At 42.9% G+C, this 20000-nt stretch overlaps 1 protein-coding gene across 1 annotated transcript in view; it reads right to left on the reverse strand.

The window, feature by feature from the left end:
* si:dkeyp-14d3.1 (transmembrane protein 132C) overlaps window positions 1-20000 on the reverse strand; it is a 163867-nt gene that overhangs the window by 63846 nt on the left and 80021 nt on the right. Inside the window, exon 3 of the mRNA XM_046871716.1 lies at window positions 4132-4275. Within this exon, the coding sequence (XP_046727672.1) occupies window positions 4132-4275 (144 nt within the window). The remainder of the gene's footprint in view (window positions 1-4131; window positions 4276-20000) is intronic.

Raw genomic sequence — 20000 nt, forward strand, 5'->3', positions numbered from 1 at the left:
GTAGAGAATATTTACTCCCTTCTTCATATATAGTGAACTCATCTTCTATTCACTGTACATGGATGAGTGAATGAGTGAATGAACTGTGTGAAGTTCCACCTTCTGATCAAAATATCAAAAACCTGTTTCTTTTTCATTAATTCCAACCTCCAGCTTTCTTAATTCTTCATCCTCTAATAAAGCAGTAGCCTTCGGGTCAAAAGTGAGAAGGCCGGCGTCCAGGCGAAGTTTTTTCCCGGTAAACAGGCGAAATCGCCGGCTGCTGGACGAGATGTTTACTTGTGTACAGTAAGTATCTGCTCGTGTAAGCCGGAGCCGCCGTATGGTGCCGGGTTTAATCTTTCCAGTTTAGAGAACGCCGACAATCTGCTCCTAATGCGTAAAATTACACCTGTCAGAGACGAGCCTGGTTCATTAACGCTACTTCCTGACCCGTGCAAATGTGCGATTAAGAGCATGATGGCACACAAAGAGCTCGACTCTGCACTTAATTACTGAGAAAAGAGAGAGAGAGAGAGAGAGAGAGAGAGAGAGAGAGAGAGAGATGGAGAGATGGAGAGATGAGAGAGAGAGAGAGAGAGAGAGAGTGAGAGAGATGGAGAGATGGAGAGATGGAGAGAGAGAGAGAGAGAGATGGAGAGAGAGAGAGAGAGAGAGAGAGAAGAAGAGAGAGATTGAGAGAGAGAGAGAGAGAGAGAGAGAGAGAGAGAAAGAGAGAGATGGAGAAAGAGAGAGAGAAGGATAGAGAGAGATTGAGAGAGAGAGAGAGAGAGAGAGAGAGAGAGAGAGAGAGAGCAAGGTCCTTATGTAAGAGATTAATAGCAGCTAGTAAACACTGATCTGAGGAGACCAGCGTTATTTCAAAGCAGTGGAAATTTCATCTTCTCAGAAAATGGGACAGCAGATATTTGGTGCTCAGGAAAACCTCATAAAAATGAATTATGCTCTGTGATGTATTACATGAAAAATGTCGTTTGCTGATTGAATTAAAAGTCTATAATATGAAACATCCAGCTGTTTAAAAAGCCTCGTATCCGAACCTGCGCTGAGGATTTCGGATCGACCAAAGAAACGAAATGGAGTTCTTTGAATATAGACATCATTTCTGCATGAGAAGATATGAGCTATATGACGATGGCTCATGTTGGTCTGCGTGAAAGTTCATTAATCTTATATTTTCTATATTCTGATGCGAGATGTTTACACTTTTAGAACTTCTTGCTAACTTTATGATGGTGTGCTGCATTACAGATGTTGAAGATTTCTGTTAAAGAACAGCCCGAGAGCATTAGAATGGTGTAGGTCCTCACATCGAGCCCTGGATTATCACCTCACACTGTACCATTGTCACTTCCCAACACTGAGGTGTTCAAGCTGTTATTGGTGTTTGAGAGCAAAACTGACTGAATGGATCAAAAACATTTTTCCTCAATTCCTGAACTTCCTGAAGACAGAAATCTGTGTCTCACTTGAACGTTTTCTTGTGAGTTCATCAGACTCATCTTCAACCCAACATCACTGTATTCACCATGTAAAAGTTCCACCACATACAGAAATCCTCCATGGAGCTCAGTGAGGTCATTGGGAAATGTGTACAATATCTGCCTCATGCTAAATGTAGCAGGAACTCTATGTTACTATGGTTACAGGTGTTTATAAGCTGCACATTGATTTAGATTCTACTGATAAATTCAAACTACCTGTGTGTTCAATTCTCTGAACTCACACCTGAACTCCTTCAGCCAATCACAATCCACTATTCACACCTGAACTCCCTCAGCCAATCACTATCCAATATTTACACCTGAACAACTTCCAGACAATCACAATCCACTATTCACACCTGAACTCCATCAGCCAATCACAATCCACTATTTACACCTGAACTCCTTCCATCCAATCACAATCCAGTATTCACACCTGAACTCCTTCCAGCCAATCACAATCCACTATTCACACCTGAACTCCTTCTATCCAATCACAATCCACTATTCACACCTGAACTCCTTCAGCCAATCACAATCCACTATTCACACCTGAACTCTTCCAGCCAATCACAATCCACTATTCACACCTGAACTCCTTCAGCCAATCACAATCCACTATTCACGCCTGAACTCCTTCTATCCAATCACAATCCACTATTCACACCTGAACTCCTTCAGCCAATCACAATCCACTATTCACACCTGAACTCCTTCCAGCCAATCACAATCCACTATTCACACCTGAACTTCTTCCAGCCAATCACAATCCACTATTCACACCTGAACTCCTTCAGCCAATCACAATCCACTATTCACACCTGAACTCCTTCAGCCAATCACAATCCACTATTCACACCTGAACTCCTTCAGCCAATCACAATCCACTATTCACACCTGAACTCCTTCCAGCCAATCACAATCCACTATTCACACCTGAACTCCTTCCAGCCAATCACAATCCACTATTCACACCTAACTCCTTCCGCCAATCACAATCCACTATTCACACCTGAACTCCTTCCAGCCAATCACAATCCACTATTCACACCTAACTCCTTCCAGCCAATCACAATCCAGTATTCACACCTGAACTTCTTCCAGCCAATCACAATCCACTATTCACACCTGAACTTCTTCCGCCAATCACAATCCACTATTCACACCTGAACTCCTTCCAGCCAATCACAATCCACTATTCACATCTGAACTCCTTCCAGCCAATCACAATCACTATTCACACCTGAACTCCTTCAGCCAATCACAATCCACTATTCACACCTGTACAACTTCCAGTCAATGACAATTCCACTATTTACACCTGAACTCCTTCAGCCAATCACAATCCACTATTCACACCTGTACAACTTCCAGTCAATGACAATTCCACTATTTACACCTGAACTCCTTCAGCCAATCACAATTCACTATTCACACCTGAACTCCTTCAGCCAATCACAATCCACTATTCACACCTGAACTCCTTCAGCCAATCACAATCCACTATTCACACCTAACTCCTTCCAGCCAATCACAATAAATTATTACATTTCATTATTAAAATTTTTTTTTACTCTGTGAGTTCACTAATGTGTCGGATTTGTTAAATATCTTCTCTCACCATGAAGGTCTGATTACTGACTGCATTTATTGCAAAAAGAAGAAGAAATTTACTCTCCAGGACCACAGATTTCCTCCCAACCCCCTAAATTGTGCAGGAGAAAAGATTACTCAGGCTGCCGAACCTCATTCCAAATGTCCATCACACGTTTTTTACCGGCGGATATCACGTAGAGAAACCAGCTGGATCGCCGTAATCACACACTTCGGAAGAGAATAAACACATCCCCTGTCTGTAAAATAAAAAACGTCTTTATTTCAGACTCGTTTCTTAACCTTGGGTTTTTGCGAGCATCAAAGAGCTTCTGTATCTTTCTTTCTTTCTGTTTATTTATTTATTTCTTTACCCCAGCAGACCGAATTGACTCCACTTGACACGCGGTGCGCAGGAAGTCGAGATTAGCATGGATCAAGAATCCTTTTAGCTCAATCAGGTTTCAGAGCGAGTCGAGCAAAATACCGAGCTTCTGACCTATGAAGGGGCGGAAAAGGGCAAACGGGGCAAGGTGGCAGCCAAGCAGGAGAATTTTAACTCACTGCTTTCATTTGAGCAAGCTAGGACTCATGACCTCCAGTGGACTTTTTGCTCAAGTCTGGAAAAAAGCCAATGCGTGTTTCTTTCTTTCTTTTATTTTCTGCCGACTCTCTTCGCGAACGACCGACAGAGGTGTCAGAAAGGGCGAAGGGTGAACGAGTCAAGAGAAGGAGAAACGGAAAGTTTAAACTCCTGATGCTGCGCTCAATACCGTCGCATTTCATTTTACCCGTACGAGCCTTTGCTAGCGCAGCTATCGTATTCATGCGAATGAAAATAAAAGGCGATGCTAATGATGTCGCTCTGTGGCTCGGATTCATGATCCGTAGTTAATTCACCGGAACGCCTTCCGACCTTCTGAGAGAAAAAAAAGGATTTCTCTACAATTTCTGTCTTCTCTGTGGCGTTTTATTATACGGCCGTAATTTAGCTTCCAGATTAACCTTCTAAACCGAGGAGGAAACCTCGCTGATGAGATTTTAGCCGACTGACCTCTGAGCGTAGCTGGACTCCTTCTTCCGACAGTGCAGGGTGACGACGCGATGACCTTCGACCCTGGCGTCCTGACTGATCATCCAGAGCATAGGGTTGCAGGGTCGCGCCCCCAAGAATGTCACACCATCTTTGAGCTTCACCCTGTGAGAGAGAGAAAGAGCAGAAGAAAGCTTAAGCTGCGTGATGAAATTAGCAATACGACAAGGACACGTCCCAAAAGTAGTCTTTTTTTGTTCTTGGCTCCTAAATGTGTGTGTGTGTGGGTTTGTACGAATATGTGTATATGTGTTTTACCCACAATGCCTCTGTGAGGGGTGAATTGGTTCACGTGTAAATGATTCATGTGGTGTTTGTGGTGCTGACCCGCTTCGCCGGTTCCAGGAGATTGGACCTGCAGTAATCAGACGTGATACTCATATGGCCGGTGAGATTCAGGTTCCTTTCATACTCACTGCAGGTGTGAATGAGATTCAAGGAGGTTCGGGTCAATTCAACAGTGTTAACATTCATCGCGCTCTGAGGCTCTTCACACGTTCCTCTCCATTTCCTCTGCTTCACATTCACTCGGGTCAGGACGTGTCTCGCTCCTGCTTTTTGCTTTCGGTACAGAAAGGTTTGTGGACAGAGATGCAGATCGTGTGCAGCAGTGTGTTTCTGGTTTTCTCTCTGTTCTGCAAACACTTATAGGCCCAGAGACCACACCTTATTCTCTGGGACTGACAGATATATAGAGGTCACACCCCCTTCATAAAGATTTACCGCTACAAAAGCTACGTTTTCATTAGGGTTAAAAGGGACACAGGCCACACTTCCTTCACTCGGACTTACAGGCAGCGAGGTCACACCTCCTTCAGTAAGATGTACAGGCATCAAGGCCACACCTCCTTCAGTAAGATGTACAGGCAGCGAGGTCACACGTCCTTCAGTAAGATGTACAGGCATCAAGGCCACACCTCCTTCAGTAAGATGAACAGGCAGCGAGGTCACACCTCCTTCAGTAAGATGTACAGGCATCAAGGCCACACCTCCTTCAGTAAGATGTACAGGCAGCGAGGTCACACCTCCTTCAGTAAGATGTACAGGCATCAAGGCCACACCTCCTTCAGTAAGATGTACAGGCAGCGAGGCCACACCTCCTTCAGTAAGATGTACAGGCATCAAGGCCACACCTCCTTCAGTAAGATGTACAGGCAGCAAGGCCACACCTCCTTCAGTAAGATGTACAGGCATCAAGGCCACACCTCCTTCAGTAAGATGTATAGGCCGTGAGGCCACACCTCCTTCAGTAACACTGACAGATACAGAGACCACACCTCCTTCAATCAGAGACCAAGACAAAACCTCTACTACTGAGCTTGACAATGGTAAGGCCACGCCTCCTTATCTGATAGTGACCGATACACATGCCACACCTCCTTCAACCAGGCTGCTGAGGACTGAGGCCACACCTTCTTCAACCAGAGACAAAAGCAACACCCCCACTAGGACTGGGAATACTGGGAATAAACTCAAACTAGCTGGCACAATGACCACACCTTCTTTACTGACAGCAATAAGTCACGCCTCCTTCAGCTGAGAATAATGAGAACAAGAGAGAAGTGAAGAGAACTTTTCAAGTTCTTATTTTAAAAATGAAGTTTTGTCTTCTGCATCGATAAATTAGTTCTCGAAGCGGTCAATGTTCCCACCTACAACTGTAACTGTTCCTGTTCAAGCCTGAGCTTTAATTGATTGATATGGATCGCTCGGGTAGATAATAAATGAGTAAATAATGAAATAAATAAACAAACAAGGGAGTATAATGCATCCTCTCTCTCTCTCTCTCTCTCTCTCTCTCCCTCTGTCCATCGTTCTCATGTGTTACACTTGACCTACTGCATAACGATCCATGGTGCTTCTGAGCCATTCATTATGCAGAGCTGCGGATTAATAGCTGCCACGCGCTTTTCTTTCGCTCCTAGTCAAGTAGCACTCACTTCTCTGAAGTGAGCACGAGGCTCGGCCCTTCCCTGTCACGAGTGACGCTCGCTTCACGCTAATGTATAGCTCCGTTTGCCTTGAGCGCCATTAGCGCTCCCACTCTCGCTCTTCAACCCTAATGGAGGCGTGAGTCATAACGGAAATGCTTCATCATCTAAACAAGTCGTCTGAGAGACACTTTCCTGGAAACTCTTGGGATTCGGGTGACATTTTCAGTACATTTTCACTCGCATGCTTGGGGAACACCTTTTGTCCTTTCGCAATTGCTCCTCTGCAACAAAATTGCAATAATGGTTGACTTTCTAATATTGTATTCAATGCGAACATAATGGCAAGTCAAATAACACCTTGTCCAGACACATGGAGATCACAAAAACCGGGAAAATGAGCCTGTCTCGAAGATAAGGACGGCAGAGACACGTGGACAAAATTAAAGCCATTAGCAGATCTCAGGTTTAAAGCCCATACAGATGCAGAGTAATCAGATTATTAGGAAAATGTGTGCTATTAATCTTATTTTGAACTTCTGCACATGGACGAGTCTCTCGGTGGGTGCGAATAACAAAGCAATTGTTACTTCTCCTCCTTCAGGGAATAAAGAGTTGCTTATGTCAGAGCTGAAATCAGTTATTAAACTGATTTTAATATCGCAGCACCATGTAAAATATCCTGCCCCCTCTGGGGTTTCTGTTACTTCAGATAAACCTGTTTAAAGCAAATAAAAACCTCTTATCATTATTCCGCTTCTGCTTTTTGTATATATATATATATATATATATATATATATATATATATATATATATATATATATATATATATCGCCTTTGTTCTCATCCAGACTCCGCCCCTGACCTGTGATAGGTCCGTTACTCACAGTGCTCACCTGTACTATGGTAAGTCCTTGATTAGTTTGTGTAATTATCACATGCTGTGTTAATTGTCGCATCGCAGCACGTTTTGTACATTTCTGAGCCCTGGGTTGTCGCTAATGGATTTCGCGTCAAATCTCTGTGAGATCTCGCAGATAAAAAAAAACTTGCGGAATGGTCTACAGCTTATCCAAGAGTTTTAGAAAAATAAATCGTGTTTTTTTTTTACAGGAACTCAGTTCTTCCTCGGAGCGTTCGCTGATTGAAAAAAAAGCACCTGGTATGTTATGCGGTTTGCCATTTTACTACTTAAGAGACTGAAAGTCAATGGTTCTGTTAAACTTCACAGCCGACATTATGGCCTTTGGCAAATGTCAAATGAAAGTAAGTTATTATTGCGCTTAAAAGCCAGAGACTCGGGAGAGGCAGAGTGAAGACCATGCTCATGAGGTTTATTAAGACACAGCAAACTCAGTATTAGCGCAACAGCCGGCTACAGTTACACCATAAAAAAGAAGATCAGTCCAGACCTGAAGATAATCCACACAGAACAACATCTTGGCATTAAAGAAACAACCATGAGCCGTTTACATACAGCAGGAAACCCACAAGTAACCCAGAAGTGTACATGTCAAAGGTCACACAGGAATGAGAGGGTGTTAGCTCAAGGTTGTGAGTTCAAATCTCCTGGGATCCTGAGCAAAGCCCCTAAACCCAAAAACTGCTCTGCTGTATCAATGGCATTAAATATAAATCACTCTGGATTCCATACAATACATTTCAGTAAGGGCTATATCTTTAGTAGAGGTCAACTGATCCCCGAGAGCTAGGTTGGATCATACTCGCCGATAAATGATTATTCAACTGATAGTTTTTTAAATGGATACCAGATAAAAAACAAACAAACAAACATACGACTCCATCTAAAGTAGTACTGAACTTTATTACAAAAAAAAGTACCGAATCATAAAAATGTGCAAAAGTAAATAGGAAAATATAGTTACATAATTAATAAATTATACCTAATAAATATAATTCAGCGCTCTCTGTGCAGCGCACCGTCTCACGTGTAGAAACAAACAGCACGTGGCATCAGTGATTCAGAAAAAACAGTGGACAGTAACCCGGAAAAACTATCTGTATGGATTTTTGCCGATAGACAATAGTTAAAGCGATCGTCTATTGGTGTCGATTAATAGGCAAAACCCATTAACTGGTCAACCACTAATCCTGAGATCCTGCCTCGTACATACGATAGAAATATCACACTGATTTCCATAAATGTCTGAGAAAATGTCTAGTTTTCTATTAACTCGGATGTTTGTGTTACGATGTGATGTCACCGTCTGAGCAGTTATATGCAAGAGTCAAGAGGAGTCGCTGAAACGTACGATAAAAGAATAAAGTCACAATTTGAGCAGCATTTGAGGGAGAAGAGATTCGCACGCTGCAATAATAAATACGCAAAGTAAGTCGAATTTTCTATTTCTAAGAAACCCCCTGAACAACTGACCATATAAGGACACAGGAGTGGGATTAAGGACAGCGAGTGTATGCAGGGGCGATGAGATCTGTCAGAAATCAGACCTTTGTGCAAAGACGGATCTGATACCGATTGCAACTCGGAGCAGATCCGTATGCAGCTACGCACGAAAGGTCGGACATGAAAGCTATTCCCTGGCTGTGAGCCCAACGGAAGATTTATAGAGGTGTAAAAAAAGAATCCGTCGGCGCGCGCGACCTATTTATCCATGTCTTTCAGCAACCGGTGAGATTTTTGTCTTGAAAAAATGGAACGTGGTCGGGTGTGATGGAGTGCTCCGAGCTTTCTGATTGAGAGGAAATAAATAACAGTGTCTGGATGGATGCGCGCTGGAATCCGACGCGTACAAGTCGCTCGGATCGGACAGCATCTCCGACTAACCCCCAACCTGATGATTCAGGGGACAAGAGCTCTGAGCGGAAATGAGACACGTTTGATTTATTCGTTCTGTGTGTTTGTGTGTGTGTGTGTGTGTGTGTGTGTGTGTGTGTATGGGTAATTCACTCAATCACTATACAGTCTGATGTTTACTAGCATGGCACATGAAATAATGCAAGTGTAGTAATAACAGTAAATGTACTTTGTCTTGATCAGAACTGGTATTACGATATTAGCATTACTAAACACAACTCTGGATCGCGCGTCAGTCAATAAAAGATGCCGCTAGTCATCAAGTCGTCTGCCGGAATTCTTTTTTTTATGCTTACTGCCAAAACAAATCCGAAAGTAGATCTTTTTTTTCTTTTTAGCAGTAATGCTAATCATAGAGTAAGCGATACTGAACACAATTCCATTATTAAGCTAGCATGAGTTGCTTAGCTTACTGCAGCTCCGTTCGTTTGCTAGCTTTATAAATGTAACAAAATCTGGAAGCAGAGGTTGTGTAAGAGTTGTTAAAATGTTGGATTTGTGTTTGGAAGGTTGTGAGCTCAAATCCTAGCACCACCAAAATGGCACCGCTGGGCCCTTACGCAAGGCCCTTAACCCTTAACAAGTCAGATGTAGGAAATGGGTAGCTTAGTGGTTATTAGTTCAAGTCCCAGCACCCCCTAAGCTGCCACTGCAGGGGCCTTAAACAATGCCCTCATTCCTAACTGCTCAGTTGTAAAGGATGAGGGTATCTGCCAGATGCCATAAATGTAACTGGTGGTATCTCCACTGCTTTTGGTACATTTGGACTTTTTTGTTGGATCAGGGACGTTCATGTAGTTCCTGTGTCTCATCACACTTCCATTTTGGAGAATTTTATTATATTAAAAAGTGACTTTTCATTTACAATCTTTCAGAGTGTACCGTGTTATTATCATTCCACTCTCTAGACCTTAATTCTGCACCTGTAGGTCACAAATCGTCCAGTAGGCCGAGGCCCTCGCACGTCCATCACGTCCATCACGTCCCTCACGTCCATCACGTCCCTCGCTGACCTCTCACTCAGCAGACAGCAGGAGGAATTACCCTTTTCTTTTCTGTTTGTATCTGGTGTATTTCGGAGGAGTGAATTTATTACACGCTGCGAGCTCAAGGTTGGTGTTATTTTGGACGTCTCTCAGGGTTTCGCCGGGAATTTTTCCAGGTCTTGATGGTCAGCAGGAGTCTTACAAAGAGAGCTTTCGTCCATTCCGCACTGCTTTGTTTTTTTATTTCCTGTTGGTCGAAGCGGGAACGTGAATACAGGCGGTGGACACCTGTAGAGATTTGGTGCTGAGCTTTAAAAGCTTAACCTGGTTTAAATGGGCTCGTTTTTCTTTTTATATATATATATATATATAAATATATATATTATGGCTTTTTGCAGTACTTCAGCATATAGCAAAAAAAAAAAAAAAAACAGCTTTTAATGCACGTTTCGTTGTTGATGCTTTTGCAACTTTCTTCACATCTGGACTTTTACAGAAAATTATTTAAAAAAAAGTAAAGTCTAATCTATCGCTCTTACTCTCGGGGTCTCTGGTGTTTTCCCTTGTAAATAATGAGGAGATAACTGAAATGAGATGCGCTTCCCCAGGTGGCAGAATGAGCAACATCAAAACAGCAGCAGATAAAATCCAATAAGCCTCTGTGTCTGAGTGCTATCCTGTGTCTCCTACAGGGACACCATGGCTAAAGTGGACCCACACACACACACACACACACACACACACACACACAGTGATTTAGGTCAGGGAATACAATTTTCTGTTTAGGAATGAACGAACCACTGCGTTAAAACACCGAACACGAACAACCCGAACTGTAGCTTCAGGGATTGTTGCATTGAATGAAACATCATCTCGTGCTCATTTTTTTTTGCGAATCGTTTATTAAATCGTTAGGATACGAGAGCTACACGGCCGCGTCCCTTCAATTCAACAGAGCAAAATTTTCTCAATCAGTCCAGGGTGAAGTCTGCGGTTCCTCGTCTGCATTTTTGCACTTGTATCTATTTGTGTTCGTCTCGAGTCTTGATTCTTTCCCAGATTTTGCTATTTACACGTTTCCATTGTTAAGGTTTCTATGGTAACGACTTCGTATTCGCAGTAGAGCGTTAAGGGCCTTCTTTAAGGGCCCAGCAGTGGCAGTTTGGTGGTAATGAGTTTAAAACCCAACACTACTAAGCTCTCTTTGCTGGGTCCTTGAGCAACTGCTCCGCTAAGATAAGTGTGAGTCGCTCTGGAAAAGGGCGTCTGCCAAAAGCCATAAATGTAAATGTGTCTCCAGTCATTGTCATGTTGAGGTTTCAGGTTGAGGAGTTAACGCTCAGATAGTGTTTATAAGAAGAAGTCTCTGGAGTCAGATTACGTTTTCCATAAAAAAAATTTAAGAAAACTCTGGAGGACACAGTAGTTTGTTGACTGGAAAACAACAACATTAAATGAAACTGTAAACGGATCAAACAAATTCAATTCTATTTTATTTGTAAAGTGATTTTAGCATGGACATGGTCCAGGTCGGAAATGAATCTCTATAAGTCGATGCTTAACAGCAGTGAATGAAGGACACAAACCATGTAGTCGAGTTAAAGTAGAGATATTTTACTCCAGTAAAAGTGTCCCTTTAAACTTTCACTTCAGTAAAAGTACAAAAAAATTGCCTATAAATTTACTCAAGTATCCAAAGTAGTGATTTATTATAACTCTAATGTTCCTGTTATAATTTTTATCACAAGACTCTTTACTTAATCACCTCAGTTTATGTGTAAAGACTCGAATGTGACTCTCAGCATACTGATCTATTAATAGAATGATATTAATGACTCAAACACTGATTGATCTCTATTACAATGATCATGAACTCAAAACATTTTCAACTACTTCAATAAAAACGTGTAAATGAGGTCACGTGCGTGGTGGTGAGTTCGAGTCTGGAGTTTCTTCATCATTTATTCCTCTCTAAATCTTCTGCTTGATGTTGAACTGATGCTGAACTTTATGTTGGTGATCAGTAGATTTACAAAGCGCCGATCAGAACACGTGTAAAACAGAGCGTGCGCTCGATCCTGATTGGTGACTCGCTGCGTGTTTCACCAGTTACGTTTTTCTCCTCATTAATAAAAAGGAACGACTGATTTCACTAAATGTAGTTGAGTAAAAAGTAAGAAATGTAGTGAAGTTACAATAAAAGTCTCCTCAGATGGAAAACTTCAGTAAAGTACAGATAAAAGCTACTTAATTACAGTAACAAGTTACATTTACTTCTTTACTGTTCACCACTGATGCCTGAGTGAGCCAGTGGTGAGAGTGGAAAGAGAAAACTCCCAGTGATGGTATGAGGATGAAATCTTGAGAGGAACCAAATTCAAAATGGAGTCTCATTTGACCGATTGGCGTCAGCGTTGGGTTCTGAGTGGAAACGAATGTAAGAACAGGAGCATCGAATGTAACAGTAAATGTATAAAAAAAGCATGTAAAATGTTTTCGTGTTCTCAGAGGAATGAAACACATGCTGTCTGTGTTAAACACCGAGTGATTTATTCACTACCTGGTTTTCAAAGGACGTTACCTGTGGGGTTTTTTTTGTCTTTCTCAAGGAGAGATTTCCTGCAGCGTCTTTACGATAAACCTATTTCCATTCAAATGAACAAGCCGAGCGCTTTTGTGTTCCTGCTAATGTTCTGTCCATCGTACGTGAATTACTCCACGTTAATTAAACCTGCCCCCCCAACACACACACACACACACACGTCTCCGGAATGCGTTTTCCTCCGTTCTTTCTCGATATGCATGAAGAGCAGTTATCGTGTAAATTTGTGGCGGCTCTGAAAGCTGGAGGTTGTCGATATCTAAACCCCACCGAGACGTGAGCGCTCGATCGTACGCTGCATAGCAAATTTTCCCCGCGCTCGTGGTGACCGAGTCGGTGGAGCGTTTTCATGCATACAGATGGATAAATCAAGAGCGGTGCGTTATAGCCCGCGCTAACTCCCAGAGACAACGCTAATTATATCGGAGAACATCGCGGTTTCCGCGCTAACTAACGCCGCTAACTCTGTCTGCATTTCATTAGCCGCATTCCATACGAAGCTAGGGAACGCAGCGGTTCGGTTTCACAGCACATTCACGTCACATCAGCAGCTCGGCTCTACGGTCTTGTTTTATTTCTAGCACTAGCATATGTTAGCGCTAGCATACCTGCAGAGCCACATGCTAATAGAGAACCCTTAATTAGCAATGAGGTCCTGCGGATCTCCTACATGTTATATAGTAATGAAAGCTGATTGATGTTTGAGTCATCAGTCAGACCTGCGTTTTTTATGGATACACGTGTTTATGTTGAAGCGTAGCTGCAGAGTCAGGATCATTCCGGATCTGATTTGATGCGACTTGTCCTTAAAACCGCATTCCAAACAAATGACATGAAACTGAAGTGAAGTGAAATCCGAGCTGGCAGGAGGCCGAGGCACGTTCTTGCCAACAATCTGCGGTTCTTTTGTCCTCTATTGTTGCTGATCCGTCTTTCATTACTGATTAGATCTCGTAATGCTTTAGTGCTTTCTACATGTGAGTAATATCTTTAAGTGCTGATTTAAGGATTTGGTTTCTGTGTCGTAGTATAACTTGTTCTTCATGCTGTCATTTTATATCTATGTATTTATCTAGAAAAATATATATAGCAGTATTTCTCTAGAATCGATTTAAAAAGTGTGCACTGGATACATTCATTCATGTTTTGGAGCTCCATAACAGAAGATATTCCACTCCAACCCATGCAAAGCAGATCTTCATGGAGCTGGAACAGGTTTAGGTCTTCTAGTTCAAGTGAAGGGAAAAATCATTCCACTGCATCAAAAGACGTCGATACAATTGTGTGGCATTGTGGTAAAAGTTTCTGGAAAAACCACATATGGGTGTAAACGTCAGTTGTCCCAATACTTTTGCCAATACAGTGTGGAATCATTAGCGTTCATTTCTGTAATGAATCTCTTTTCTTTCCGGAAGCCTGTAATGAAGACGTCACTGCGAGGTCCAGTGGAGGAGAAAGAGACCGGGTTTAATGGACTGTACTGTGAACTCATCGGCCTTTAAGTCGCAGCCTCGGTGAACTGATGCGACCAGAACGGCCATCTTTTCCCCAAAGGTGCGATCGAGAAATAATTACAACTCTAACGACATCCTCAGTGTGTTTTAACCACCCAAGTGGTACCGCAGACCCCCGGCCGTCCCGCCCCCCCCGCCGTCTCGGACCTCTCGTCTCGTTAGTGTCCAGCTAAACCATGACAGAGCACCGGGACACGTGACGCCGCCTCACAATTACATGTAAAGAAAAAGGAAACCGCACCAATAAAAGAACACAACGAGCTGTTTATTTATTTATGTATTTGTAATTGCATCTGCATTGATGCTGTCCTTGTGTCACCGCGTGTATGTGTGTGTGTGTGTGTGTGTGTGTGTGTGTGTGTGTGTGTGTGTGTGTGTGTGTGTGTGTGTAGGTTACACATAGCTCAGCCCATAGACCCTCCTTCAACCCTACATCCTCAGAAGAATAAACAAGAAGAAAGATGAACAGATGCTATTTAAGGTTTATGGAAGGAGTCTCTAAAACCTGGTCGAGGACGGAGGAGTGGGTTTTCGCCCACTTTTGGGGGGTTTATAACTGCGTCAACATACATGAAAACGGGACCCGAGTTGTTTAATAGATGGGAAATGTAACAATAAACGGATAAAAAGTGTATTGACTGTACCGTCATGTTACTGATGTGTATTGGGAGGAATAAAATAAACAGTAGTTTCTTTATTTTTTTTTTTCAGACAATTTCGCAACGTTGTAACAAAAAAAGAACAGAAAAAAACGTAATAAATAAATTAATAAGAAAAAAAAAACACTTTGTGGCGGTTACGGCTGTGTGAAATGTAGCATGAGGTGCTTGATTGATCACGTAACCTCGTGCCTCATCGCCATGGCAACGCTTATTCGCATCGCAATGAATGGGAATTATATATGTATATTTATATTTTCTATCTATGTTTTTATATATATTTATACCTATATATCATGATTTCATATTCACATTGAGACAACACACACACACACACACACACACACACACACACACACAGAGACTTTATCAAGTGTATTATATTTGTACACATTCTTTTACTGCGCTCTAAACATGCTACTGTGTGTGTGTGTGTGTGTGTGTGTGTGTGTGTGTGTGTGTGTGTGTGTGTTCTTATTTTCCAGCTACCTCAGACAATATTCTCTATTCTGAAACAGAATTTCTCCCGTGTCCTGAACAATACTATAATCTTTCATTCTGTTTTTAATGTAATCACGTTTTCTCGGCTCTCAGACGTCTGTGAAACATTTCTCCATCTCCCCCTTCAGACAAAACAGACAAGTTCATAACCATCCTTTGCTCTATATTTAGTTTGGTTACACACACATGGTACAACACTTCACCTGCCTCAGATCACTATTTTATGTTACGTCTGCAGGTCATGAAGACTTCCTAGTGAGACAGAGTGACGGTGAGACAGAGTGACAGTGAGACAGAGTGACTGTGAGACAGATTGACGGTGGGACAGAGTGACTGTAAGACACAGTGACTGTAAGACACAGTGACTGTGAGGCAGAGTGATGGTGAGACAGAGTAACTGTGAGACAGAGTGACTGTAAGACACAGTGATTGTAAGACAGAGTGACTGTGAGACAGTGTGACGGTGCGACAGAATAATTGTAAAACAGAGTGATGGTGAGACAGAGTGAATGTAAGACAGAGTGACAGTGAGACAGAGTGATGGTGAGACAGAGTGACTGTGAGACAGAGTGACAGTGAGACAGAATGACTGTGAGACAGAGTGACTCTATCTATCTGTCTCTTCTTCTTTCACTCTTCCTTTATCTGTCTGTCTTGCTCACTCTTTCTCTTTCTATCCTAGAACAATGCCCCCACCCTCCTTTTCCAAATGATGAATAATTCAATCATTTTTCTCCTTCAAAACATCTCCTGAGTGATTATCAGAATGCAATCAGAATTCCTGGAGTGTAACACTTAGTCAATGTTTCTCTCCTTTCAACCGTTTCATGAATATTTGTTCTATCATTCCTCCCAAATTGGCACACAACTCTGTGTGAGTGTGAGTGTGTATGTGTATGTGTATTAGTATGTATGTGTGTGTGTGTGTGTGTGTGTGTGTGTGTGTGTGTGTGTGTGTGTGTGTGTGTAGTAAGCCTGAGGCAACCTGAAGTAACCTGAGAAAAATTACTCTCTCTCTCTCTCTCTCTCTCTCTCTCTCTCTTATGTTGACATAATACAAATGTTAGAGTGTCTTTTTTTTTCTCTCTCTCACTTGTTCCATTTCTTCCTCTCTTTTCTCCATCTCTCTTCACGGGAATGAGACAGGCACATGCAGGAGCTCATTTTCTTCACGTCTCTAGGTTGCGTCTCAGTCTGAGAAAGTGCAACTGTCCTGGGAGAGACAGCTTTCGTCTCTCCTCTGTCAATCAAAGCCGTCTTCTGATCTGAGAATTAAATGAAGTCAGAACTGGAAGTCCTTCTTCACGTCTTAAACGTGGTGTCTTCAGATCTCAGAATCTTTCATTAATTCTCTTTGCTTCGCGTTAAAAGAAAGCTCAGAAGACTCAGCGCAGGAGCGTTTCCTCAAACCCTCACAAATCCGGTGAAGTGTGAGCCAGGCCTGGTCCGGGGACGGCTGTGGGGAAGACCTCGCTTTTTTATTGTCAATGCGAGTGTCTGATCTATAAGGAAGAAAGAGGAATGGTTCTGTGTGCTTTCCTGTTTGCCAATTACAGCTGTCTGTGAGTGTAAACACGGGGGAGGACAGTGTGAGACGGGCAGCCATTAAGAATTCCATTCAGCCTTGTCTAGATTTTATGAGGAGACCTGGAGATTCCTCTGGAAAACAGTGACTGGTAATTGTGTTTGGTAGACAGACAGGCAGACAGACAGATTGGCAGCCGAACTAGTGAACAGACAGACAGGTGGACAGTCAGACTGCAAGCCAATCATACAGGTGAACAGAGAGGTAGACAGACAGACAAATGGACAAATGAGTGAAATGCCATATAGACTGACAGACAGAGACATACAGGTGAATAGACAGACAGACAGACATATAGAAAGACAGACAGACTGCTCCTCTGACAAACAGGTGAACAGACAGGCAGACAAACAGACAGGTGAACAGACAGACAGACTGCTCACCTAACAAACAGGTAAACAGACAGGTATACACACAGACAAGCAGACAAACAGACAGATAGGCAGACAGGTGGACAGACAGACAAACAGACAAATGGTGGGCAAATAAATGAGTGAACTGCCACACAGGCAGACAGACAGACAGACAGACAAGCAAACTAACAGACAGATGGCCAGACAGACCAATAAGTGAACAGACACACAGCAGACAGACAGGTGGACAGACAGCTTGCTAAACAGACAAACAGTTAAACTGTCATGTAGACAGATAAATAGGCAGGCAAACAGACATATGGGCAGGCAAACAAATAAGTGAAATGCCTCATGGGCAGACAGACAGACATGTAAACAGACAGGCAACCAGAATGATGGCCAGGCAGACAAATGAGTGAACAGACACACAGCAGACAGACAGGTGGACAGACAGACAGGCAAACAGACAGGTGGACAGGCCAACGAATGAACTGCCACACAGGCAGACAGACAGACAAGTGTACAGATAGACAGATCTGCAGCCAGACAATCAGGTGAACAAACAAACAGGCAGACAGGTGGACAGACAGACAGACAGACAGACAAGTGGACAGACAGACAGACAGACAGACAGGTGGACAGACAGACAGACAGACAGACAGACAGACAGACAGACAGACAGGCAATATAGAAGGGGATTTTAAAAATCTTTGTAATGTGACCAGTGTTCCCTGCTTTTCTATCAGAACTTCTGCACATTTGTTTTTCGCTGTTTATTTATAAACGTGGAGCGAGTGATGATCGGAGGAGCTCAGGGCCGTGAAGGTCGAGGTGTTACTGCTGAAGTGAGATGTTGACGTGTGTGAAATTAGCTGCCTCATATCTGACAAAATCAAACATTTTGAAGTCTGGGTTCTTGCCCCGTCCTTCTTCTCTTCTGCAGCATGCTTGTGAAGCGAGACATTCCTGAAATGCTCTCCTGCTTCCGCTGTGGTATGAGGAGGAAACGTGAATTCTTTCCGTTAACAAGGATCTGGAGGCCAGCACACGCATGTCTGCTGCGTGACCTAAAGCACTTTTATCTCCTGCTTGATGTCACGCGAAGAACTTGAGACTGAGGGAACCTTCTCGTGGGCCTGAGGAGGAATTCCATCTCATCCTGCAACAACAACAGACGTCGAGACAAACCCAGAGCGACCATTTTACCTCTGGGTTGAAGAACGATGAGGATCATCATGGATGCTGAAATCCGTTCTAATCAGATAAAGGAACCGTGTGACTGCTGACACCTCGTCGTGATGGAGTGGTGGCATTATCCAGATCTGATGAAGTCGTGTTGGTGGGGTTTCAGGACGTTGTTGTGGGATTTGCAGGGGTCTGATCTGAGAGGGTTATTAGCATGTAGAAGTGCTAATGGAGCCTCCGGCTCTCTCGTGTCAGGTCGAACGCTTTTATCGTGGATTTCTGCTCAGCTGGTGGTGGATTCCGAAGTGAGGGATGAGTGAGGAGGTGGTGCAGGATGGATAATTGTTCCTGAGAGTTGTGTAATGAGAAACGAACCCAACCTTAAAACCTCATATCCCTTTAGTTACTAAACAAATGTGTGTAATTATCTCTAGGCTTTCTGAAGGAGTCGAGCGTGTGCATATATTACAATTTACATGTACTTCTATATCATCTCACACACACACACACACACACACACACTTCCTCCCTCGCTGATTTTCTCGAATTCTGATTGCAAATTGCCTTTAATTGGTGACTGAGACTGAATCAATGTGGAATGAGAAGAAACGATTCAGAGAATGAACTGAAAAAAGAAGTGCAGCGTGAAAGCACTGAGGGTGAAGGAGTGGAAACCAGGGGGGAACGGTGGAGGAACAAGGTGAAGGAAAAGCTATAAGAAAGAGAAAATAATGGTGAAGGTGTGCAAAGGCAATAAGTAAAATTAAAGGTGAAGGAAAATATAGGTGGAAAGGTGGAGGAGGAGGAGGAGGAGGAGGAGGAGAAGGGGGAGTGTGTGCAACTGAAGAAGGTGGAGTAGGTGTAGGAAGTGGAGGTGGAAAAGGTATAAGAAAAAAAATGAAGTAGGTGGAGAAGATTTAGGGAAAAAGTGGATTAGACTGAGGTGGACAAGGAAGAAAACGTAGAGAACGTGTAGGTAGATAAAGTGAAGGAAGAGATGCTGGAAGAAGTGTAAGGTGGAGAAGGTGGAGACGTAGATACATGTTGGAGGTGATGGAGGTGGAGGTGGAGGAGATGGAGAAGGAGGAGGAGGACACACACACACACACACACACACACACACACACACACACACACACACACACACACACACCTAAATCCCCCCCCACACACACACAGACATACACACAGACACACACACACACATAGAAGTGACATTTTGTTTCAGAAATTTCATGCAACTTTAAACGTCTGATCTGACCTTTAGAGTGGGAGAAGTAAAGACAAGAGTCATGTTCAACACACACACACACACACACACACACACACACACACACACACACACACACACTAGAGTTCACAGCAGAGAAAAATAAAGACACAACAAAAAGCCAAAAAATATGAGAGAAAAACAAAGTGTGGTTTATTGCAGCAAAAAGGTCGAGAAGCGAAAACAGCAACAAGATAATGTGAGAGAAAAATACTCCCTCTCTTTCTCTCCTTTTCTCTCTCCTCTCTCTTTCTCTTTTCTCTCTCCCTCTTCCTCCTCTCTCTTACTCTCCTTTTCTCTCCTCTTCCACTCCTTTTTCTTTCTCTTCTTTTCTCTCTCCTCTTCCACTCCCTCTCTTTCTCTCCTTTTCTCTCTCTCCCTCGCTTTTACTCTCCTTTTCTCTCTCCT

This window comes from Silurus meridionalis, chromosome 17 (assembly GCF_014805685.1).
Source record: "Silurus meridionalis isolate SWU-2019-XX chromosome 17, ASM1480568v1, whole genome shotgun sequence".
Classification (NCBI taxonomy): domain Eukaryota; kingdom Metazoa; phylum Chordata; class Actinopteri; order Siluriformes; family Siluridae; genus Silurus; species Silurus meridionalis.